General features: G+C 47.8%; 1 protein-coding gene across 3 annotated transcripts in view; it reads left to right on the top strand.

Annotated features, from left to right (window-relative positions):
• Positions 1–5,197: 5,197 nt before the first annotated feature.
• Ksr1 (kinase suppressor of ras 1) overlaps positions 5,198–25,242 on the top strand; it is a 141,262-nt gene continuing 121,217 nt past the window's right edge. For all 3 annotated transcript variants that reach the window (XM_048366796.1, XM_048366795.1, XM_048366794.1), the window contains exon 1: positions 5,198–5,398. In XM_048366796.1, the coding sequence (XP_048222753.1) occupies positions 5,198–5,398 (201 nt within the window). The remainder of the gene's footprint in view (positions 5,399–25,242) is intronic.

The following is a 25,242-nucleotide window of genomic DNA, read 5'->3' as shown; positions in this document are numbered from 1 at the left end:
TGCTCCTTTTCATATCAAGCGGCCCAAGAGATTATGTTACTGGCTACACAGACCTGTGTCACAGACGCAGACACAGATACACACACACACACACACACACACACACACACACTTCTTACCCATAGGGAGTTTGTATTCTTGTGAAAGAGGAGATGAGAAGGTGGAATGAACTGTACACCAAGTGTTAAGCCTGATGTGGCCCAGCAGAAAGACAACTCATAAATAGGCACTGCCCAGAGATCTCTTGCAAGCTGGGAGTTACAGTGAGTTTGTTGCTGAAGTCTGGCAGCTGAGGCTGCTAGACAGTGGAGGTCTGAACCATGCAGAGGCATGGGTGAGCCCTTGAGACAATTCTGTGGCCCACTGACCTTCTTCTGCAAAGCATGGTCCCTATTGTAGCAGCATGGACATCACTTGTCATCCCCTTAGAACTTGCTAGAAATGCAAATTATCAGGGCCTATCCCCAGACCTGTGGAATAGAAATTAACATGCCACCAAGTGATTCTGATCTGTCTTCAAGTTTGAGAACCATAGGGTTAGGGTAACAGTGAGGGTTGGGAATTTTCAGAAATACAGTAAAAGGGGTTATATACAGTAAAAGGGGGTTGTTATATACATCAGGTGATGATTGGATCAGTGATTATTATTATTAATTTATTTTGTGCTGATGCTGAGGCTTGAACTTAAGGCTTGGGAGCTGTCCTTGAGCTCCGCCCCCCCCTCCCCACTCCCTAGCTTTTTGCCTATTAATTGAAGATTAGAGTTTCACAGACTTTCCTGCCTAGGCTGTCTTCAAACCTTGATCCGCAGATCTCAGCCTCCTGAGTAGCTAGGATTACAGGCATGAGCCACTTATGCTCAGAAAATTCCTGAGACGTTTATCAAAAAGCTGGAAGTAGAGGTATGGTTCAAGTGGTAGAGAACCAGCCTTGAGTGGAAAAACCAGGGAAGAATATAACTGGCCTGGATTTAAGTCCCCTCCACCCCACAAAAGGTATCCTAGGTTGTGGTTTAGAGCTAATATTTAACTTATTTTAAAATGTTGAAATGGCCGGGTGCTGGTGGTTTATGCCTGTAATCCTAGCTACCCAGGAGGCTAAGATCTGAGGTTCAAAGCCAGCCAGGTCAGGAAAGTCCCTGTAAGATTCTTCTCTCCTATTAACCAGGAACAAACCCCAGAAGTGGCATTATGCCTCAAAGTGGTAAAGTGCTAGCCTTGAGCAAAAGAGCTAAAGGGACAGCACCCAGAGCCTGAGTTCAAGCCTCACAGCGAAAAAAAAAAAAAAAAAAAAGCGACAAAATACTATTAAGGGTAGGGGGGTGTTATAAACCACCTTCCAGTACTGAGTATTTTGATGTCTGAAGCTCAAGCAAGAATATAATGCTTGAAGAAGAGGGTTTGTAGAGACCTCCCCCTGAGAGACACAAAGGATGGACTCTGTTCTGGAGTGAACATGTACTTTCTTATTTCAGGTTCATTCATGTCTTAGCTAGGTGTCCCTGAAGTGGACACAGGCTGTGCCATTGTGCTAGAAACAGTTTTTTTTATGTTGTTATTAAACTATCATATGTGACTTCTTTATTATTATCTTTTTTGTTAGACCTTTTAAGGTCTTTTAAGTCTGTGTGTCTGCCGATGTACAATGCCTTTGCTGCTATATATCAAAATCAAAAGAACCATGTCAATATATTTCATTGTGTAAGTAGAAAATTACTTCATTTCATATTAGACATAATGACCACTGCAAGTTGAAATGAACCATCCATTGACATTCCTAATGTGATAGCAGAAAAATAATGGTACTTGGGGCTGGGAATGTGGCTTAGTGGTAGAGTGCTTGCCTAGCATGCTTGAAGCCCAGGGTTTGATTCCTCAGCACCACATACACAGAAAAAGCCAGAAGTGCTGTGACTCAAGTGGTAGAATGCTAGCCTTGAGCAAAAAGAAGCCAGTGCTCAGGCCCTGAGTCCAAGCCTCAGGACTGGCAATAAAGAAAGAAAGATGGTATTTGATGCCATCAACAGTTTCATAAAACTCCGCAGTGTAAAAAGATTGAGAAGGTGGGTGCTGGTGGCTCACACCTATAATACTAATTGACTCAGGAGGCTAAGGATCCCAGTTTGGAGTAAGCCTGAGGATCTTACCTCCAATTAAGCAGCAAAAGTGGAGATGTGTCTCAAGTAGTAGAGTACCTGCCTTGAGTGTAAAAAGCTAAGCAAGAGATTGAGGTCCTGAGTTCAAGCTCCAGTACTAGCATGTGCACATGCACGTGCACACACACATGTGCACGCACACATACACACACACTTAGACATGAAACTGCATTGTACATAGTCTTTTTTTTTTTTTTGGCCAGTCCTGGGCCTTGGACTCAGGGCCTGAGCACTGTCCCTGGCTTCTTTTTGCTCAAGGTTAGCACTCTACCTCTTGAGTCACAACACCACTTCTGGATTTTTTCTCTATATGTGGTGCTGAGGAATTGAACAGAGGGCTTCACGTATACAAGGAGAGCACTTTACCACTAGGCCATATTCCCAGCCCAGTTGTCTTTTTTTTGTATATAGTTTTAATGCATTGTATTGACCACCAGTTCTTCGAGGTAAGATTATGCATTCAGACCTTTAAGCATTAATCATAAATAACTTGTAAAAAAGAAAAGAATAAATTGGGCACCAGCTAGATTATACCTGTAATCTGTAATCTATCTACTCAGCAGGCTGAGATGTGAGGATTGTGGTTCTAAGATGGCCCAGTAGGAAAGTCTGCAAGACTCTTGTTTCCAATAAACTACTCAGGAAAAGCTGGAAGTGGTGTTGTGGCTCAAATGGTAGAGTGCTAAGCTTGAACACAAAGAGGCTCAGGGACAGTGCCTAAATCCTGAGTTCAAGCCCCAGGACAGGCAAAAAGAAAAGAATATAATGCTTGGATTTCACACCCTGTGCTAAAGACAAATAACAAAAAGGAACCCCCCCCCCAAATCTATGTAGCTATTCATAAGCTCCTTACATTGTGTCCAGCCCATGGCACAGGACCTGACTAAAGAGCTCATGCGATGCACTGCACAACTTTGTGGACCCCTTACTGTCCACCCAACACTTCTGTGGAAAGGGTGCAGAGGTAATCTAGTTGGTGACTTTGTAGTCTATGAGCTCAAAAGGAAAATTCGGTAGGGAGAAAGTCCTTGGGGTTAGCAGATGTTGGACATATAAGAGAGTCTGTAAGAAAACTGTAAGCCCTAAGAAGTATGTAAGAAGACTTTTGATCAGAAACATGGTTTTTAGCTTTGCCAGCTAACAGAACACATGAGGGGGCCTGATGTAAGAGGAAGTTAACACTTGGGGTGTAACAACGGCGGGAGGGGGGGGGAATCCCCGCCCCACAGTCACCATTGCCACGCCCCACTGCAGAGCGTAAAAGGGGATCCCACTCCCATCATGAAAGGACCGGAACCGCTAACCACCCCCCCCCCCCCCAACTGCAGGCCGCTGTGGGATATAAGAGATATAAGAGGGTGGGATTTCCGGAAAGGAGAGGGGAGGCGCGGAGAGCAAGGCACGAGGAGGTGCCTCTTGGAGCTGCGCAGTGCCTGGGTTTCCTTCAGGCTTGAGGGGAGCCCGGGCCTCCAGACAGAGGAGGCCCGAGCTCCGGGCCTGTGGTGCGGAAAGGCCCGAAGTTGGGCCTTCGGACAAGAGAGGCCCGAGACCCTGGGCCTGAGGATAGAGTCCCGGCCTGCAGAGAATGGAGGCTGGAGCAGCTTAACGGGACGGAGAGGAGAGGCCTGCAGAAGCCAGGGCCTGCTGGAAGCCAGAGGCCAGAGGAGAGCAGACTGAGAGTGGGGCGGAGCCGAGCTGGTCGGAGGAGGGGAGCGGAGCTTGAGGCCTGTTGAGGAGTCTGGAGCCTGGTGCTTGTCGAAGGAGCGGAGACGGAGCTGATGCGGAGTGAAGTGGAGACCGAGCGGGGAGCGGAAGCCCGCAGAGAGCAGAGGCCCATGGAGAGCCAGGTGGAGAGCAGAGGGCCTCAGAGAGGGGAGAAGCCTATGGAGAACAGAGGCCTGTAGGGAACAAGAGGCCTGTGGAAAGAAAGGAAAGAAACTCGCCCCCAGAGGCGGCAACTGTTCCTAGCTCTGGGGTAGCCTAGGGCAAGGCAGTTGCAAACTGACTGAAAAACTTGTCTCCTTTAACAGTGCTTGGTGGATTTTTCTCGCTCCCCACAATACAACAGGGGTGGGTTTGAATGCTGCTGGGTTAGAAGGCACAACTGCAGGCTTGTGGTATTGCTGCCATACCCACTGACTGCTTGGGTTCAGGGCCTAATTTAGGAGACGGGAGATTAGAAGGGAACACTTGCATATATTGATTCTGTGACTACATGCACCAGTAATCAGTCTAGGTGATGTAGATAAACACATCCGGATAGCAAGCTTTGAGTGGGGTGAGAGGAGACTCCCATTCAGAGGACAACCATTTGCCCAAGGTAACACTCCAGGAAGGGGCAGTGGTGGAGTCAGAATTTGCATTCAGGCTTGTTGTTGAGCTTGCTTGGCCCTCTACCATTTGAACCACGCCTCCAGCTCGGCATTTTGCTGGAAAAAATTTCTTTAAGACCCTTCCTAGGACACGGCAGCCCCTAAATCCACGAATGTAAGTAACCTTCCAGGATCTGCATTTTCCAGGGCTCAGTGCCCCGCCCCATCCGGGGGTCGCGGGAAGGCCGGGGGCCTGTGGGGGATGGGGAGTGGGAGTGGAGGCACGCAGGCGTCTCCCCACCGGGCGACAGAGCCGGCGCCAGGCAGCCCGGCCCGCCCTGCAGGTGCCCCGCAGGGGACCGAGGCCGGGAGCGCGGGCGGGGCCCCGAGGGCGCGGGCCGAGCGGCAGGTGCGCTGCGTGGACTACAAGTCCCAGCATGCCTCGCGCCCCCGCTCCGGTCCCGGCAGCCGCTTAAAGGCTCGGGGAGCCGCAGCCGTCGGGTCCGCCGCGGCTTTCGCTTTGCCGCCGCTACTGGGCGGCGGGAACAGCGGATTCGGCAGCCGACTCCGGGGCGCATCCCGGCTTCAGCACCGTTTAGGGGCCCACCTCCTCCAGCCCCTTTCGGGCTCGGGGTGTGTGTGTGTGTGTGGTGTGAGGGGCTTCCCTGCCGAGGCGCCCGCGTCCCCCCGGGCTCCCCGCCGCGGCCCCCTGCGGCCCCGATGCCGAGGCATGGATAGAGCGGCTCTGCGCGCGGCAGCGATGGGGGAGAAGAAGGAGGGCGGCGGCGGGGGCGCCGCGGCCGGCCGGGCGCTGCAGCAGTGCGGGCAGCTCCAAAAGCTCATCGACATCTCCATCGGCAGCCTGCGCGGGCTGCGCACCAAATGCGCCGTGTCCAACGACCTCACCCAGCAGGAGATTCGCACCCTGGAGGTGAGGGGCCGCGCGCGCCGGGGCCCGGGACCCCGCTGGGCCTGGGGAACCCCCCCGACCCCTTCCCCCGTCCCCCGGCGCTTTCCTTCCTGAGGCGCATCCTGGAGCCCGGGGCTCCTTCCTGGAAGCGGTTGCCCTTTCCTCTGCTAGCCGGTGCGGCGGCGCGGCGACTCGAGACTAGCGCTCACCTTGGGCGGGATTTGGGGGGCAGGAAGGCCCGGGGTCCCCTGTGAGGGGCGGACACTGCACCCCCCACCCCCGCCCCAGCAACCCTATCTCCTCTCGCACACCTTGTCTCATTTCCAGGGTCAGTGGGACTCGTGGCCCCACGGAATTACGCGCTGGACTTTTCCCCGAGGGCTGGAGCCCTGTGGCCTGGGCTGCCGGGGTGTCAGTGAATGAGAATCCGCAGGCTTCCCCTCACGCCGCCCCGCTGCTTTCCGTCGTGTTCCCCGGTCCTTTCTTCTCTCCAGGTCTCCTCTGCTGCTTTTCAAAAAAAAAAAAAAAAAGTGTTTGCTGAAATTGCATTTTTGCTCCTCAGGCATAGGGTGCTGGGTCCTTTCGCGGTGCCACAACCGGTTCACTGCTCAAAATGTAATTACCCACCGACTCTCCCCAAACCATTGGGTGCTTTGGCTTCCGAAAGATTGTGCTGGTGGAAAAGAACCTTTGGTGGGAAGAAGACACTGCTTCGGGGGTTCTGGTGGAGACAGCCTGGAGGGTAAAAGAGAAACAAGATATGCAGCCCTCCTCCTCTCGAAAATTATAGTTGGGAAGGGCAGTTCATAAGAAAGACCTAGAAGAATCAGGCAGAAGGCATGTTGGGGGGTCTCAGAACCCAATGAGGGGAACTAGTGCATTCCCAACTTGATTTATTCCTGTCCAAGGATTGGGAGGCCTCTGAAATTTTGGGGACCAGTTAATAACTGCTCTGTCCTGAAGAAGAGCCTCTCTCAATCGCCTCACTTTAGCTGCATCTGGGCCCCTGTGAGACTGGAGATGTTTTGTTTTATTAGATCTTCAGTCCACACACCCCCTTCTCTCCCATTGCTAATTGCCTTTGCCAGCTGTCATAGGGCCAGCCAGTGATGGCAGTAATTATTATAAGATCATTCCTCCCTTCTTGCACACTGCAAGTCTGAATCCTTGGTTTGATCCAAAATGCTCAGGGTGACTGTCCTTGGTTTTATTTTCTTAAAAGCTACAAAAGCCAGAGAGAGTGAAAGAATTCAACCAATGCTGACTGTTACTGCTTTTTCTTGCAGTTACTATAGCAAATGACTGACCAGGGCTTTGCTTAAAAAAATACATCAATAGAGCCCCCTCCACCCCTGCCTTCCTGGGGGGCCTTTCAGGCATGTGGATTTCTTGAACACAGCTGAGCGTGTTTGCCCAGCAAAGTTCAGTTTTAAAGGTGGCACAATAGGGGGCCTGTGTGACTTAGTTCCGGGAGGGAGGGCTCCTTGTCTGGCACTGTGTGTCTGGTTGGACTGCTGTGTTGTTGGGCTGAGAGGATGTTCTCTGTGTTGGTCTCTGTGGATCATCCCTGTGCCCCTCTACAGGGCTCCTGGCTCCCAGTGTGGATGTAGGGGAATGAATGATTTGCTTTCATCCTCTGCAGATGGCTCTTTGTCCTCCTGGTTCCCTTCTAGAGTTCCAGATTTCCAGAGTCGGACATTTTGACAAAGGTGGGGCATCATGACACCTCAGTGTCTAGCTGTTTAGGCCTCTGAGCTGGTTGCCCAGTGACCTCCCTGCTGAGTGTGTTTGGATAGTCATCCTGGTGATTAGCAGCAAGAATGAGATCAATGCCTGCTCCTTGTTCTTTACAACTCTGCTGTGGGTTCAGGGTCACCCTGCTCCCTGAAAAGACAGGAATTTAGACTGTTGGAGCTGGTTCTCTAGGGCTGCAGCTGTGTACTTTAAGGAAATCGCTTCATCCTGGAGGCCTCAGTCTCAAAACAAGGAGGTTGGAGGGGTTCTCTGAGGGCTCTTCAGCATTGCATTTGGTGGATTAGTGGAGGACACTGAGTTAAGTTAAATCAAACATTTGTGTGAGCTGTTGTGCATATCCCTGTTTAAGAACAGTTTCAGAAATTCCTGTTTTACTGGACTGATAATGTATGAGATAAATTTATTGCTACAAGAGTCTCAGTAGTGTGAGCACTGTGGCAAACAGCAAGTCCATAGCTTTGAAAATAGCCCCTGATTCTTTCTGGATGACCTTGGGTCAGTCCCAGGCCTTCTCTTAAGCTTCCCTGTCTGAAAAATGAAGATGGACAGAATTACCCCAGCAGTGCTTCACTGAGCCTGTCAGTACGCTTGTAAACCTCTCTAGTGAGAGCTCCGTGGCATTCATGCCCAGGGTGCCTTTAGGAGAAGGGACTAATGCAGCTGGCTATGATTTTCTAGAGGTGATGACACAGGCCAGGAAGCTATCCCAACAGCATGTGGAGAGGCCAGTTGGGCCAGTGTCAGTGTCCACTCGGCCTCCTTTCCTGTTCTACAGGCTCTTCTTGAATACCAAGCTGGCCCCCAGTGGCTGTGCTTGCAATATTGGATTGCTGGTTTTGGAAGAAGGGTCTGGCCAGAAGGTTGGGCTTCTGTAACTATATGAGACTTCTGGAATATATCAGAACCTTAGGGAGCCCAGCCCATTCTTTTCCTTAGATGAGCACGTGGTGGGAGCAGCAGCATGGGAAATGTCCCTGGAAGACTGTGACTGGTGGTAGGCTGCTGCTTTTCAAGATCCAAACTTGTGACATAGGCATCCAAGTCCTAGACTGCCCAGTGACAGCTTTGCTGTGTGGAGTGGACTTTGTGAGGTCTCATGTTTTGTTTCTTACCTGCCTGGCAGTATGCTGGCCTCCTCACAGTCTCCTAGGGTTTCCTTGAGACCCAATGACATTCATTATGTTTTCTGGGTGTATACCGGGGCTTGAACTCAGGGCCTTGTACTCTCCCTTAGCTTTTCAACTCTACTACTTGAGCCACACTTTCACTTTTGGGTTTTTGCTTGCTAATTGGAGATGAGATTCTCAGGGGAGGGGCTGGGAATATGGCCTAGTGGCAAGAGTGCTTGCCTCCTATACATGAAGCCCTGGGTACGATTCCCCAGCACCACATATATAGAAAACGGCCAGAAGTGGCGCTGTGGCTCAAGTGGCAGAGTGCTAGCCTTGAGCAAGAGAAGCCAGGGACAGTGCTCAGGCACTGAGTCCAAGGCCCAGGACTGGCAAAAACAACAACAACAACAAAAAGATTCTCAGGGGACCCTTCTGCCTAGACTGCCTTTGACCTAAGATTCTCAGATCTCAACCTTTTGAGTAGCTGGTATTATAGGCATGAGCTACCAGTACCTGGCCACAGAATTATTTTTGTTCTCAGAATGGAAAGGAAGGGAGATAGCCAAAATCTCCATAGAGGGAAGTTGCGGGGCTTCTTCACATGGCAGACCAGGTACACTGTCTCCGTTGATCCTCCTGGGCTTGAAGAATTCTACCAGACAGGTGAGAGTGTTCTTTGTGTCCAGCTGTGTTCCACCTGGCCTAAGCCAGTTCATCCCTTCATCATCTGTGGGTCCCAACTCTGTCCGGTGCTGGGGAGACATGTGTGCCAAAGCTGATGCTCAGTTCTTCATAGGGAGCATTTGGGGGTACTTTATTACCTGCTCTTTCCAGCTCAACAGCACCTTTGAGAAACAGGCTCTGTCCCATTCAGACTCCCTACCGTGGGCCTAGGAAGGTCCCTCAACGGCTTTGCTTATGAGGCCTTGCTGGGAGAGGTGACATTGGATAGCTATAGTAGATACAGTCTGCCCTTGATCCCTTCTTTAAGACGTGGCCTTGGAGTCTGTGGTACCTGTGGAGGCCCTGCTACTCCTGGGATGGTGGGGGTGGGGAGACAGAGCCTCATTGGAGCCCTATTATGTGAGGTAGGTCCTGAGCTCTCCCTGGACCCCAGAAGCATCTGTTTGGAACTGCCAGAAGAGCCCTTAGGTCAGGTCCCTAGGGCATTGGGGTCAGGCTTTTACTCACTACTGAGGTGTATATGGCTGACTTGGTTGTCCTTCTTTGGGCTTGCCAAAGGAATGTGTTCTGCTTTGGGAATCTATGGAGTTGTTGGCCAGTCCAACTTCCTGGTCCCATGGGAAATGGTCTTAGAGTCTTAGTAGCTTCTCCCGAGTCACACATCTTGGCAGGACTGAGACCTAAAATTGGTTTTCCTTTCTGGTCACTTAAGGGTGGCATTTCTCTGCCTCAGTTTTAACCCTCTGATTGAGCGATTCAGTCATTCCTAAAGGGATGCAAAGTGAGGCCCTGTCCTTTTGGTACCCACTTTAACCTTGGCAACATTTTCCTTTGGACAGCCCAATTTCCTGAGTGTCACTCAGAGGCCTGTGGTTTCTAGAGGCTGGGAACCAGGCAAGGGCTGGGGTTGGAGATAGGCCTCTTCCTATCCGCAGCCCAGGATGGGGCGGTGCTTCGAGTCTAGGTTTGCTGCCTAGGGACAGTGACTGAGATACTGCCTTACCTCCAGGGCTATTTCTACACCCAGACACTTGGGGTTGGCTCGGAATCCTGGAAAAGGGCATTCTGCGTCGCAAGTCTTCCAGTCCTGCCCTGATGGCTGCAGTCTGGAGAGAGATCATGCAAAGGTGGCTTGTGGTGACAGTGTTTATGGTGATGTGGGGAGGTAGCAAGGTCTGGCTGAGTCTTTCTAAAGCTGTGTTTTGAAGATGGATGTCCTTTGAAATAGGATGGCTGAAGTTCTCAGCCATCCCTTTTTTGTGCCAGTACTGAGGCTTGAACTCAGGGGTCTGTGTGCTGTCCCTTAGCTTTTTCTACTTAAGGTTGTTGTTCTGATACTTGAGCCATAGTTCCATTTCCAGCTTTTTGCTGCTTAATTGGAGATAAAGTCTTAAGGACTTTCCTGCCTGTGTTGGCTTTGGACTGATCCTCAGATCTCAGCCTCCTGAGAAGCTAGGATTATAGGTGTGAGCCATTGGGCCAGCTGAAGTCCCTTTTTACATTCAATTCAAAGGGAAGCTGCATAGGTGTGTCTGGAGTTGTGGAGTGGCAGAGAGAGAGAGAGAGAGAGAGAGAGAGAGAGAGAGAGAGAGAGAGCGCGCATCCACACAGAGTAAACATTCTTGGTCATGCTCCTTGTGAAGCTCTCACAAGCTTCTTGGCACATTTTGCCTCATTGAACACTTACAATTGCCCTGGTTCTATCTCCATTTTGAAAAGGAGGAAATTGCACCTTAGAGGGACGGGGAGAGACCGTTATCAAGTCAGTTGACTGGTCTGGAAGAACCTGGTCAAGGTCACCATTTCTGACACCAAGGAAATGACCAGTAACAAAACAAGCTGGCCTGGGGATGTGTGGTAGCTCAATTCCAGATGACTGGGCTCACCAGAGGCCACCTCATGCTGCACAGGCTGTGTGTGAGTTTGGGTGTGGGGCTGCTTCCCTTCTGTATGGCCCAGCACATCCTCAAATACTGGGCAGTAAGCAAGTGGTGATGCAACCGGCCCTGGGCTGGTTTCATTCTGAGAAACGAGAAGCTGCCTAGAGATCAACTTACTCATAATTTTTTTAATGGCCACCTGCCTTATTCTTTCTAAACAGTTCTTCAGATTAGGAATCTGTTTTTTTAACTTGCCACATTAACTGAAATGCTTAAATGCATACTGATGACATGTTCACTTTTATAAAGGAAACTGTCAGGTTGGCTAACAACAAAAATCACCCATACACCACCTCTTAAGAGGTAGTTCCTGTGAACATTGTGCTGAATAGTCTTCCAGTCTTTTTATCTCTGAATTTAAATAGAAATGTTTGTGTGTATGTGCTTTTGTGCATGTTTGCATAATATACCCCTCCCCTTCCCTGCAGGAATTCCAGGATTTAGGAAATTATATGTTAATTCTTTTGCCACTGCATGTTTTTCTCTCTCTATCTCTGTGCTGTTACTGGGGCTTGAATTCAGAGCCTTGTGCTGTACCTTAATGTCTTGCTGAAGGGTTGTTTTGTAACACTTGAGCCACAACTCCAATTCTGGCATTTTGCTGGTTAATTGGAGATGAGACTTTCCTGCCTGGGCTGGCTTCAGTCCATGATCTTCAGATTTCAGCTTCCTGAGTAGCTAGGTGTAAGCTGCTTGTGCCTAGCTTGCTACTGCATGTTGAAGTCCAGGGACTTAAACAACAGACAGGATGGGTCTATCTATGGCTGATGCTCTCGGATATGTGTCAGAAAATGTGAGTCATAGTTTCTTCTTTTTTTAAAATCTGTTCTGGGACTTGAACTCAGGGCTCATGCACTGTCCCTGAGCTTTTTTGCTCAAGGATGGCCCTCTACCACTTGAGTCATAGCTTTCTGGCTTTTTGGGTAGTTAATTGGAGGTAAGAGTCTTGTTGAGTCCTACCCTGGCTGGCTTTGAAAGATGATCCTCAGTTCTCAGCCTCCTAAGTAGATAGGATTAGAGGTGTGAGCTACCAGAGCCCAGCTTGGTGGTAGTTTTGTATTTGTTTGTATCTGAGGTCTGCGTGATACATTACACATTGTGGGTTCAGTTTTGTGGCTGCTTGCAATGCAGGGATTTCCTGAGACTATTCCTGGATACAAGAGAGCAGAGGGAGGACTGGACTCAGGAGCTCACTGTGTCTAGAGACTGGTCACCTTTGGGTAGTACATAGTCAGATGGTAAAGTCTTTGGTCACGTGAGGCTCCTGACAGGCCCTTAACTACAGCCTGGGTTTTGTCACCATCAGCAAATACTATTCTGGATGCTGGCTTTGGGGTTGGTTTATTGGAGTTGTGGGTTCCTAAGAGCTACAGAAAGTGGATTTTCTTCAGCTGTTCAGTCACCTCATCTTGTAGGTTAGGAGACTGCAGACTTGAGGGGGAAGTGACTTTCCAGGAACCCCTGTTGGGCAAAATTAACCCAGTGATTAATAGAGAGTTCTGGGCTTAGAATCAGATATGGTGACCCACTTACTCTCACTTGAGTGTGCTCCCATGATAGCTCATTATTATTATTATTATTATTGTTATTATTATTGTGCCAGTTCCGGTGCTTGAACTCAGGGGCTAGGCACTGTTCTTTAGCTTTTTTTGCTCAAGACTAATGCTCTACTACTTGAGCTACAGCTCTACTTCTAGCTTTTTGGTGGTTAATTCAAGATAAGAATCTCATAGACTTTCTTGCCTGGGCTGGTTTCAAACCAAGACCCTCAGATCTCAGCCTCCTGAGTAGCTAAGATTATAGGTGTGAGCCATGGTGGTGGGCTTCTATGATAATACCGTGAACCTGGTCTGCTGATGAAGATTGGGGAGCTGGTAGAGCAGCAGCTTGCCAGTGCCATCCCCTGTGATGGTGAGGTCTCCACCTCAGGAATGTTTCAAGAAGAAGCTGGTAGGTTTGCCTTCCCTGTTCAATCCAGTGTCTCATGGACCTTGAGGTTTGGGCAGATTCTTGGAGCACTGTCTGGAGTGTCCTGTGGTATGCTGGGCTCAACAGGAATGGACTGTCTTGGCTCTGACCCTGTATGCTTTCAAGGGTTTCTCATCCTTCCACTGTGAGGTCCCTGCTAAGGGACTCCTCTAAGGCCTGGTGTTTGTCTTACGGCTGTAGATTTTGATTGCTAGATCTCATCCATTGCTCGTTTTGCAGTCAAGATTCTGTTACAGGGCTGGGAATATGGCCTAGTGGCAACAGTGCTTGCCTCGTATACATGAAGTCCTGGGTTTGATTCCCCAGTACTACATATATAGAAAACAGCCAGAAGTGGCACTGTGGCTCAAGTGGCAGAGCCTTGAGCAAAAAGAAGCCAGGGACAGTGCTCAGGCCCTGAGTCCAAGCCCCAGGACTGGCAAAAAAAAAAAAAAAAAAAAAAGGATTCTATTACAGATTCTTTCCAGATGCTTCCAGAGTGTGTTTCCATCTTGTCTTTGTGTCCATCTTGACCTTTTCTCTTCCATCTTGACCCAAGTGGAGCTGCAGAGGACTGTTTTGGGAATAACTGTTGAGGTAAAATGATTTATTCATAGGTGCTATTGTTTCTCATTTGTATTGAGAAAAGTTTCAGTCTATACTGCCAGTGTCCCCTCTGATCACACCTATGCAGTTTTAAAATTGTTACTGTAAAGGTGATGTACAGAGGGGTTACAGTTACATAAGTCAGGTAAAGAGTGTTTCTTTTTGGACAATGTTACCCTCACCTGGCTGTCCCATTTTTTCTCCCTCTCAGCAAACCTATGCATTTTAACATCTGCATTTTCTGGTGTTCTGGCATTGAAGGGCAGCAGTTGTTTTAACTGGAAAGATTGCCTTTCCAAGTAGTATTTGCTTTCTGTTTTACTCCCCCTTGTATTTTCTACCCTCAGAATAATTATGAAAATGAACTTATTCTTGTTTTTAAAATGCTTTAAAAAAAAGAGTATAAAATATGTAGCCTGTGGAGTGGTCACCTGTGCTTAGGAGAATAATTTTGCATAGCATAGATGGCAGACTTGTATTTTCAAAATTGATTTTGAAGGTTTTGCTTTCAGATTTGATGAGATCAGCTGTTTATAGGGGAATGAGGCCTTCCCCCACCCCCCCCCCCCCCCCAACACACACACAGAACCTCCAGGCTTTGAGTTCTGGCTTGGCCAGGATTTAGTTTTTTTGTGTATGTCTGTTACTACTGCAGCTTGAACTCAGAATTTGGGTACTGTCCTTTATCTTTTTCCATTTAAGACTGGTGCTCTGCTACTTGAGCCACCGCTCCACTTCCAGCTTTTTGGTGGTTAATTGGAGACAAGAGTCTCACAGACATTTCTGCCTGGGTTGGCTTGGAACTGTGATTCTCAAATCTCAGCCTTCTGAGTAGCATGAATTGCAAGCATGAGCCACTGATGTCTGGCTCAGGATTTAGTTTTGTACACAGTTTTGCCGGTAAGAAAGAAAAGTTACAGGTAATTAACAAAAAAACAACAACAACAAACAACAGCCTGAGTGTTCTCCCTTAGTAGTTACTAGCTTGACCTCTGCTTCAGTAAGCCTAGGGTTCTTGAAGAAGCTTGCTGTAGTCTTTCTCATATTGTGTTCTGCAGGATGCTTCTCTTGTGAAAGAGGGCTTTAAATACTCAAGGGTATTTTGTATCAGCCATCTCCCTCTTGGAGAGGCTAGAGAATGAGGATTTGTATGTTAATGGCTCTGAGAAGTCCTGCAGCAGGGTTCCCAAACTTACCCATCTAGGAGTTCTCATTTGCCCCCTCCCCTCCCTCACAGCTCCCAACTGGACATTGGGAAACTGCCTTAGCCCTGAGCCAGGAAAGAGACCAGATGCTGTAAGTTCGTTTCAGTGGCCTCCCCCTTTCCCCCCTTCGGCTTGCTAGCTAAGCAGGTACCCTGCTTTTTTTTTTTGACATCACTAGCAGGATTGGGTAGAGGGAGCAGAGGCCAGTTTCCCTGGACTTGCTGTAGCAGAAGTTGCCTTTTGTTGGGGGAGGTGCTAGCCAAAGGAAGCCAGAGGTCTCAGGAGATTCTGCCCTTGCATTTGAAAACTTGGTCACTTAATTCTTTGTAGCAGAGAGAGGAAAATCCGCTCCAAGAGGTCTGTCTGCCTTGCCCAGTGCCTCAATCCTTCTCCTGGCCTGCGTATACTCACTGATGCCCAGGGCCTGCTGCCCTTGGGGTCCACCCTGAACCTTAGGATTTCTTGGTGGGCAGAAAACAGGAGAAATGGAGATGGCAGTAGGTGCCTTTGAGCCCGGGCTGAAGGGGAGGGGCAGGACTGGGCTGCCCCATTCCTTCCCCACGGAGGAATGCTTTTTAAAACAAAAAAGGAAATGCTGGCCAGGAGGGAGAGGAAAGGAAGCAGCTTCCTGTTGCTGGTGGTGGCTTTTTGGGGAGGCGGAGCTCTTTCTGGCCCCTAGCAGAGGCTGGCGGGCCATCCTGGGGCACTACCTCTTGAAGTGTCAGAATTACTTGCTGTTTCTACCTGCTTTCATCTTCCTCCATCACTGAGTCAAATGGATGTGTGGTTTCCAAATGACCGTCTCTACCTGTTACAAAATGGATGTGTCACAATAGTTGACATTTACTGTGAGCTCACCCCATCCTGGCCCCTTGCTAGCAGCAGTTTCTGTGGTATATCTTTCTCCTAACTAACCTGGAGAAGAAGGCCCACTCCTTATGCCCTTTTACAGAAGAAGAAACTGAGGGGCAGAGAGCTTAATAAGTGGCTTAGAGTCACCAAGCTAAGGGGAGACTGAGCTTCTTCTTGAGCCTGGGTAATTACTTCCTCATACAGTCTAACTTGAATCTGCAAACTCCTGTCTGCTTCATCTGGGAAAGAAACCTACCTGTTAATGTGGCATATATATATATATATATATATATATATATATATATATATATATATAATTTTATTTTTGTGTTGGTCGTGTGGCTTGAACCAGGGCCTGGGGTGCTGTCCCTTAGCTTTTTTGTTAAAGGCTGGCACTCTTACTATTTGAGGCACACCTTCACTTCCAGCTTTTTGGTAGTTAATGGGAGATAAGAGTGTCATGGACTTTTATTTTTTTTTAATGGGGGCTGGCTTTGAACCTTGATCCTTAGATGTTAGCCTCTTAAGTAGCTAGGATTACAGGTGTGAGCCACCAATGTTTAGCTAATGAGGATACACACACACACACATACATACATATATACACTTTCATATTAAAGACCCTAGTGGTTTATGAGATCCAGAGGGCAATCCCAAAGCTTAGGTCTGGCCTTGTTGGTGATTCTTAGGTGAAAATATTGAGTTTGAGGTGTGTGTGTGTGTGCACGCACGCGTGTGCATGCGCGCTGTCCTGGGGTGGGCTTCAACCCAGGACCTGTGTTCAAGGCTAATTGTCTATCACTGAGCAGAAGCTCCACTTCTGGCCTTCTTGGTGGGTAATTGGAGATAGATGAGTCTCAAGGGCTTTTTAGCCCATGCTGGCTTTGAACTGTGATCCTCAGATCTGAGCCTCCTGAGTAGCTGGGATTACATGTAGGTGTGAGCCATCTCAGCCTTTTCTGAGATAAGGTCTTTCTATGTAGTCCAGGTTGGCCTCAAATTCCTGTTAGGATTACAGGTGAACATGATTGTGCCTAGCTGCATTTGCCTTTAATGTTACTATAGGAATGTTGAAACCTACACAGAAGGAGAGAAGATGGTATGGGAGCACCCTCCCCTCATATGATGCCCTAGCATCCACTGAAACCAGCTGTGGCTCTTGGCCATCCCTAGAATTCACACCCTGAGGAGGCTCAGTGTAAGAATGGTGGGTGGCCTTGGGCAGTTGGTCTCAGGGAAACAGAGGGCACTGGGGAAGCTTTCTAGTCCAGTCCTCTGCCTCCAGGCAGAGCCCTATCTGTCTCAGCAGGCTGGGAAGATTCTCTCCTTTCTTATGAAAAGATGGATTTATCCTGTCTAGGTTCTCCCAAAGCTTGCCCTGGACTTCTCTGTTCTGTCATCCCACACACTACTCACCATCCTGTTACCTAACCCTGTCAACTGCTGCACCCAAGCTTGCTTTCAGTGGTGATTACTCTCCTTATTCCTCTCCCCAGTTCTTTGGCCCCAATGAGACCCAGCTGGCAGTCTGTAAGGAGGGAAGGTATGAGTCACAGTGTCACAGTGCGTGTGATCTACCTTGATGTCCAGTCCAGTCCATTCTTCATGGTTCTAGCATGTTGTGTGTGTGTGTGTGTGTGTGTGTGTGTGTGTGTGTGTGTACCCATGCACACACATGCTGGTACAGGGCTTGATCTTAGGGTCTTGCATTCTGTCTTGGATTTTTCTGCTAGAGGCCTGCTACCCTACCACTTCAGCCATAGCTCCAGTCCAGCTCTTTTGCTAGCTAATTGGAAATAAAATCTCACAGCCTTTTCTGCCTGGGCTGGCTTTGAACCACAATCTTAGGCAGGATTATAGATATGAACACTGGCATCTGAGTAGCATCCTTTCTGTACTTCTTTATCCACAGCATGAGGTTGGTATACTTCAGCCAACTTTTTTTTTTTTTTTTGCCAGTCCTGGGCCTTGGACTCAGGGCCTGAGCACTATCCCTGGCTTCTTTTTGCTCAAGGCTAGCACTCTGCCACTTGAGCCACAGCACCACTTCTGGCCTTTTTCTATATATGTGGTGCTGGGGAATTGAACCCAGGGCTTCATGTATACAAGTCAAGCACTCTTGCCACTAGGCCATGTTCCCAGCCCCTCAGCCTACATTTTTTTTGCGTGCCACTAGTGTTTGCTCACTGGTGTAGGCCGAAGAAATGTCTTTGAGTAGCAGGCAAACCTTCTCCTCTGTTCATCTCTGCAGAGATGATCCAGCACCTGGAAGGGGCTTCCTTGCCCTGCATAGATTGGTTCGGAGCTTCCTGAAGACTGTTTTGCTGACTGTTCTCGTGTTGCTTTTCTCTGTGGCCTGTTGTGACCTCAACAAAACAATTTGCTTTTGGTTGTCCTTTTGCTTGTGTTGGGTTTTTGCTGTTTTCTCTTGTACTGTTTCTCAAGTGCTGTGTCATGTTTGCTGGCTGTTTTAAGATCTCTAGATTTGGCCTCCTCAGCATAATCATGGATGTCATTATGGGAAAGACCACCAGAGGAGAGGTGTGCAGGAAGGGTGCAGGGTGTGCATGGGCTTTGGGTGCACAGGGCACACTTACTTTCTGACTCTTTCTTGTAGCTGTATGGCCTTAGGCAAGTTCCTTAGCTTGATGAATCTCAGTTCAAAAAAAAGGGAAATCAAGGTTTTAGTTTGGATGTTTGTGAAGTTACTAATGTATACAAGGTATGCTACTGGATAGTGCCAGTGCCTGGTACTTAACAAAGTTGATCTTTTTTTTTTTTTTGGTGCTTGTCCTGGAGCTTGGACTGAGGGCCTGGTGCTGTCCCTGAGCTTTTCAGCTCAAGGCTAGCTCTTTACATTTGAGCCACAGCTCTACTTCTGGCTTTTTTTTTTTTTTTTTTGTATTTAGTGGAGATAAGAGTCTCACAAATTGTCTTTTTTTCAAAATTATAAGTCCTAAGATCATTTATTATAGTCAACTTGTTTTAAGGTATCACCCTTCATAAATAATGCTATCAACACCTGATTTCCATGTGAAGACTTTGTACTAAGTTGTTAACTTTGTATGTTCTGCTGACTGATTTTTCTTTAAAATATCATATTTTCTTCCCCCGTGGTACTGAGTGTGTTGCCGTGATACACTGATTATCCTGAGCTATGATTGAGTAGCTCAGTTCTTATGTTTTTATATTATGTAACAGTTTTGTGATGCTTTTGTGCATTTTCTTCTCTTTTGGTTTTTGAAATGTCATAAATAAATTTTTTCACTGTGCACCTAAAAAAAAAAAAAAGGGTCTCACAGACTTTCCTGCCCACGCTGGCTTTGAACCAAGATCCTCAGAGTTTAGCCCTCTGAGTAGCTAGCATTACAGGTGTGAGCCAGCTTTCCCTGAGCTTTTTTTGCTTAAGGCTAGTGCTGTACCACTTAAGCTACAGCTCTACTTTTGGCTTTTTCTGGTAGGTTATTTATAGACTTTTGTGTCCGGGCTGGCTTTGAACCATGATCCTCAGACCGCAGCCTCCTGAGTAGCTAGGATTATAGGCACGAGCCACCAGTGGCTGGCTTAAGGAATTTAATTAATTTATTTTTCTTTAAGTTTTGAGATGTCTCCCTCTGTAGTCCAGGCTGGTTGAGAATTCATCATTCTCCTGCCTCTGCTTCTGCCTCTGCCTCTGCCTCTCAAATTCTGGGACTGCAGGTGTGTACCATCATGTCAACTGCAATATTAAAAAAAACAAACTTCATGTAGTATTATTTTAAATATTCTGTGTTTCTCTGTGTTCTTCCTTTTTGTGACATTTCATCCAGTAGATATGCTGTTATTTGCCAGAGCATTTCCCCTGTTTTTGGACATTTTGGTTGTTTCCAGATTTCTGCTATTATAAACAATGTGACTTGGATCGTTTTTATATGGGTGCCTCTTTATTTTTGTTCCTATTCTGGATTCATTTCCTTGGGATAATTCCCAGGAATTCCACTCCTGAAATGAACATGGATTTTTTTTTCCCCCTTCTGTGGTAGGAGTTGATGCTGTTCTCTTATGCTTTTTGAATGATGGTGATCTTAATTTAAGTAGCTAATATTTTTGTTAACCTTTTTGGCTTTTGTGTCTTCCTTTTCACCCCTCTCTTATTTTCTCTACCTTGCGTTTGCTATTTCTTCTCCTGTCCATTCATTCAGCAACTATTTATTGAGTGTCTGCGGTATGCTGGGCTCTGTCTTAGGCAAGGAGATGTCAGGGCAGAGTGTTCCTTTAGTGGAAAGAAAAAGATGAGAAACCAAGAGACCAAAGTGGTACCAGGCAAAGTGAACTGAAAATGATGATGTGGAGGAGGTTTCTGCTTTAGCCTGGGGGGTGGGAAAAGGATACCCAGGGTGGACGCTTGAGTGAAGTTCAAGCAAGGAGAAGGCCCTGCAGCCTTGAACATGGTTCTAGGGAGAGGGACTGGCAGGTCTAAGAACAGTTTGTTTCTAGGGCAGAAACAAGCTTGAGCTTGGTACATTTAAGAGCCTGAAAGGTACCTGGGAAGCTGGAGGGAGGGTGCTGCTTTCCCCCCTCACCCCTCAATGTGTTGGTTACTGTCACTGGTTTGTGACCTAAGTGTTCTTGAGAAGTATATTGTTCTCTGGCAAGTCAGCATGGCGGGGGAGTGTGTGGATGGGTAAACACATACAAGGTGCTGCTGCTAAGGTGTGAATGAAGTTGAGGCTCCTCAGGCCGCACGCCTGGCTGATGGCTGACTCATCTCTGCACAGAGGTGTGAAGGGACTTGGGAAATGCGCTCAGTGCTGCCAGCCTTCACTTTTGTGACTGGGGCAGTTCTCTGAGGTAAGTTCTGGCAATTGCAGCCAAACTGGGGGAGCCCTGGGCCTTTGCCCAGGAGGGGCCTGGGAACTGGGGTTACTAGCTGCTGAGATGAGGTCTAAGTTTCTGGTATCCACTTTTGGAAACATGCCCAAGATATAGGCGTGGGAAACCCCCTTCTTCCTGGGCTGTTTGGTGCTGTAGCTTGTGTTGAGACTGTAGACCTGGGTACCTTTTGTTTCTCCTGCCTTTCTTCTCTTAGGGTAGGCTAAAGGATGTAGAAGTATCTGAGTAGAGGCTCCAAGATCCTTCTGAGACAGAATGTATCGCTGGTGAGGTGTGGGCCTCACAGCAGTCCCAGGAAATAGCTCTGATGGAAGATGTTGGCCACCATTTCGTTTGGAGGAGACCAAATGGCTCATAAGCTACAAGGCAGTCTGATGCCATGGAGGGAGAGGCTAGTTTGGGCCAGAATTGACCAGCTCCTTGGATTCTTTGTGTGTGAGCTTGTTTCTGAATGAAAAAGGAAGTCTAGATCCTGAGAAAAGAGTCATAGGCTCCCTGTCCCTTCCTCCTATAGCTAGAGCTAACCCGAGACTGAGCTATGCAATGTAACCTAGCAAGCTTTTTACCATAGCTATCCGTTAACTCCTCAGTGATGATTGCTTTATGGGTCCACTTTGCATAGAAGGAAATGAGGCCTCGAGTCATCCAGTAACTGGTAGAGCTGGTGTTCAAATCTAGAATTGTGTGAATTCCCATTGGTGTTTATTACATTGCAGCCCTCATAGGTCCACTTGTCCCTGGCTCTTGTCTGGAGCAGAAATAGGTCAGAAAAGGATTTGGTAGTCAGGCTTTTGGGTGAAATAATTGGTGGGTAAAGGATTTGAAAAATAGTTTCTCCTTTTTCTTCCACTTAAAGGAAAGTACCTCAGAGTTGACACAGGATGAAGTAGCAGAGTGTTGGAACTTGAGATGGCAGGAAAGAGGCAGAGCTAAGAGTGGCTGGCCCCTGGTGGAGAAGAAAGCTGGGGAGATGGGTTATGTGGGGAGCAGGCTTGGGGCTGGGGTGGGGCTGAGGGCTTGGAGGCTGTCATCTGGATCCACAGGAGGGACTGTTCTCATCTGTCTTGCTTCTACTCTGAGGCACTCTGGATAGAACAGCAGCATAGGTGGTCATACTTGGTGTTGTACTGTAAATGTTGGTGGCCAGTTTTAGGAAAAAGAAGATGACAGTCCTTGGGGAGATTCCCCTCTGTGGCCTTGACTCACTCTGGCCAAGGGGATGGAACAGATCAAGGAAGAATCCATCAGCGAATGGAAACTTGTCATTTTAGGGGACAGGAAACCTTTTCTCTGTGGTTGGCTGGTGGTTTGTGGGGAGAGGTGAACATTTGAGACAAAGCATTGGGCCACTTCTGCAACTGCATCTTTGACAATTTTGAGAGCATTAGAAAGTAGTTTAAAAAGAAAGAAAAGAAATCTGTCATGTACTTGTAGGTGGCTCAGTGGGCCATATGACCCTGTGGCTGATGGAAACTTGTTCACTTGTAAATGGCCTTCCTGCTGTGTGTGTGTGTGTGTCTGTGTCTGTGTCTGTGTGTCTGTGCCCCTGGCACTCTACCACTTGAACCATACCTCCACTCCTGACTTTTACTGGTTAATAGGCATTAAGAGTCTCATAGACAATGACCCACGGTAGCAGGCTGGTTTTGAACCATAGTCCTCAGATCTCAGGATTATAGGTAAGAGCCTTCCTGCCTTTGACCCCTCTGCTAGAGTTGGATTCTGATTGCTCTCAGAAGACTTGGGTGGCCTCAAGTGACCAGACCTTGTCTTTGGGCATCTCATAGCTTAAACTAAACTTCCTCTCTGGCTCTGTTTGCCTTAAGCAATTTCCTGGTCTGGCAGGGTTTGTTTTCTTAGCACCTGGCTTGTCAAAAGCCCACTTCCACACTTGATACAACAAACTAGCCCCTGGCACTCTGTGGCTATTAAAACAGACTTTTTTTTTTTTTTGCCAGTAGGCTTGAACTCAGGGCCTGGGCACTGTCCCTGAGCTTCTTTTCAAGGCTAGCATTCTACCACTTGAACCACAGCATACTTCCGGCTTTTTCTGTTTATGTGGTGCTGAGGAATCGAACCCAGGGCTTCATGCATGCTAGGCAAGCACTCTACCACTAAGCCACATTCCCAGCCCCCCTCCCCCTTCCCCTTTTTTGAGGCAGTATTAGTATTTGAATTTAGGGCCTTGTGCTTGCTAGGCAGGTGCTCTAGCACTTGAGCCACACTACAGCCATTATGTTTGGGCTCTGAAAGAGCTTCCCCTTTCCTTGAAGTGGGCAGATGGAAGTGCCTACTACCTGTTTCCATTGTCTCTGCCTCCTCCCTCCATTCTCTGATGGCAGGATGGGCACTTGACCTTGTCCTGGAAAGTATTGCTGGTCCATGGGTCTCTTGTATCTTTGATATAGAGCTAGGAGGATGAACAGCAGCCTGGGTTCAAACTTGACTCCTTGGATATCTATGAATCTTTGGACAAGTTGCTTAACATGTCTGGGCAATAGTTTCCTTGTCTGTAAAATGGTGGATTATAATAGGGTTGTTGTTCATACATAGCAAGCGAGCGGAGCCGTGTGAAATACAATGCCTGGCATGGAATAAGAATTTTTTTTTTTACATTATGATGTTGTTATTTATTTTCCCAATAAGTATTTAATTAGCATCCACTCTGGGACAGAGTATGATTTGAGTCTGGCTGGGGTAACAGTGAATACATTGGATGAAGATGAAGGCTTTGTAGAACTTACTTTAGTGTTGGGAGGAGATGGTAACAATAAGTAAATAAGTAAAGCATGTTGTCCGTTCAGTGCAGCAGCTGGAGGAACATAGAACAGAGCTGGCTGGGCTGACGGGAGAGGCCCAAAGATCCTGCAGTAACTGGCTTGACTCAAAGAGTGAGGTGCCAACTGTCAGGGGCCCATCTGCACTCTCAGGTCCCTGAGCCTGGGAGACAGGAAGGGAGGAGCAGTGGAAATGGAGCAGTAATGAGAAAAGAAGGTTCTGAGCCTGTGTGGGCTTTTCCATAGGCCCTGCTTCTGTCCTATAGGATCCAAAAAGGATTTAGAAACTTGGCTAACTTTTGTGTTTGCTTGTTTGTTTGGTGCCAGTCCTGGGGCTTGAATTCAGGACCTGGGCGCTATCCCTGAGCTTCTGTGCTCAAGGCTAGCACTTGAACCACAACTCTGCTTTGGGTTTTTTATGGTTAATTGGATATAAGAGTCTCACAGACTTTCTTGCCCAAGTGGGCTTCAAACTACCCCCCCACCCCAGATCTCAGCCTCCTGAGTAGCTAGGATCACAGGTGGTAGGCCCAGCAACATTTCCTTACAAAAAAGCAGGAATTTCAAGGCTGAGACATTAATCTACTATGAAAAGCTCTGTTTTTGAGTTACACAAAGTGAATTTCTAGCCTTGTAAGCAGGTGGCAGAGCTGTGGCCTAGGCAAGCTGTGGCTCTGCCACCCACCAAAGGTGTCACAAGGGCGAGTCACAGTTACTCATTCCACAAACAGTATTGTGCACCCAGTGTAGCAGATCCCACCAGTGTCTTCCAGGTGGTTCTTCCCTTAGTGGTAACTGGACATGTCCTTTGACTCTGTCTAGGATTACAGGCAACAGGAGGCTGAGACCTGAGGGTTGAGGTTCAAAGACACCCTGGCCAGGAAATTTTGTGAGGCATTTATGTCCAGTTAACCACCAAAAACCCAAAAGTGGAGGTGTTGTGCAAGCAGTAGATCTCCAGCCTTGAGCAAAAAAGCTAAGGGACATTGCACAGGCCCTGAGTTTAAGCCCTTGTATTGGTGCTTGCGCACATGCGCACACATGCAAACACACACACACACATACATACACACAGGAAAAGAAAAGCAGAATGGAGAGGGTATTTGAATAAAACTTAACAGACAAAAAAAAAAAAAGCCCACAAGGTAGTTGTCCAGGGCCAGGGGATGGTTAACATGCCTAAGCCCAGCAGGCTATGGATGGGTTATTATGTACACTAATGCTAATTAGGAAGGCAGAGGAAGAACCTGACCAAGTTCATGACATTGCACTAAGTGAAAAGAAATACAGAGAAGGCAAAGTTGCTTGCATTCAACATTTACATTTTGATGGGAACACTAGAAATGAAATGAGTTGGGAAGAGTCTGCTTTCCTTCTGGAAAAATTCCTTTGTTTTTACTGCAATTTCATTCCTTCACTTATTGGACATAATGAATATGTGACTGTCATCTGTCAGACTTCAGGCTTTCGGCTGGTGCAGTATACAACCCTACCTTTTGGGAATGAATGGGGACTTGTCCTGCAGAGTGTCCTTTGGGTTCTGGAATCTGGGGGAAAAACAGGGAAGTTTCTAGAGGTGCTGCTTTTTGTGCTGTTTCTAGCAATCATTTGGATGGGAGCCAGGCATCTGGGTTCCGAGACAGTTTTCCAGGTCTTCTCTGACCTGAGCACTCCGAGTTAACCATCAGTGAGCCAGGACTCAGCCTTCCCTGCCCATTTGAATGTGGGCCACGGGAAGGACTGTGGCTCTGGGCTCTGGCTTGTAAGTGCAAGAACACAAGGATAAACATCACTTATGCTGCTGTGTCAGGAAGCCTGTGGTTGGCTGGCCACTGTGGTTCTTACTGTCCACATTCAAGAAAAGTCCCCTTGTGTTTGAGTGATGATGGTGGTGCTGAGGGTATTGGTGACGATACCTGGCATTTAGTGACTATTCTCTGTGTGCCCAGCTCTGGGATAGATAACATTGTGTTATATCCACCTTTGATCATCTAGATAGTACAGGAGGGAACTGGGCTCCAGAGAGGTCCGGCAGCCTCTGGTGATGTGATGCACTGGCCCCAATGCCAGATTGAGATTCAAATCAAGGTCTTG

This window comes from Perognathus longimembris, chromosome 17, assembly GCF_023159225.1.
Source record: "Perognathus longimembris pacificus isolate PPM17 chromosome 17, ASM2315922v1, whole genome shotgun sequence".
Taxonomy (NCBI): domain Eukaryota; kingdom Metazoa; phylum Chordata; class Mammalia; order Rodentia; family Heteromyidae; genus Perognathus; species Perognathus longimembris.
This window is presented reverse-complemented; position numbering and strand designations above follow the sequence as displayed.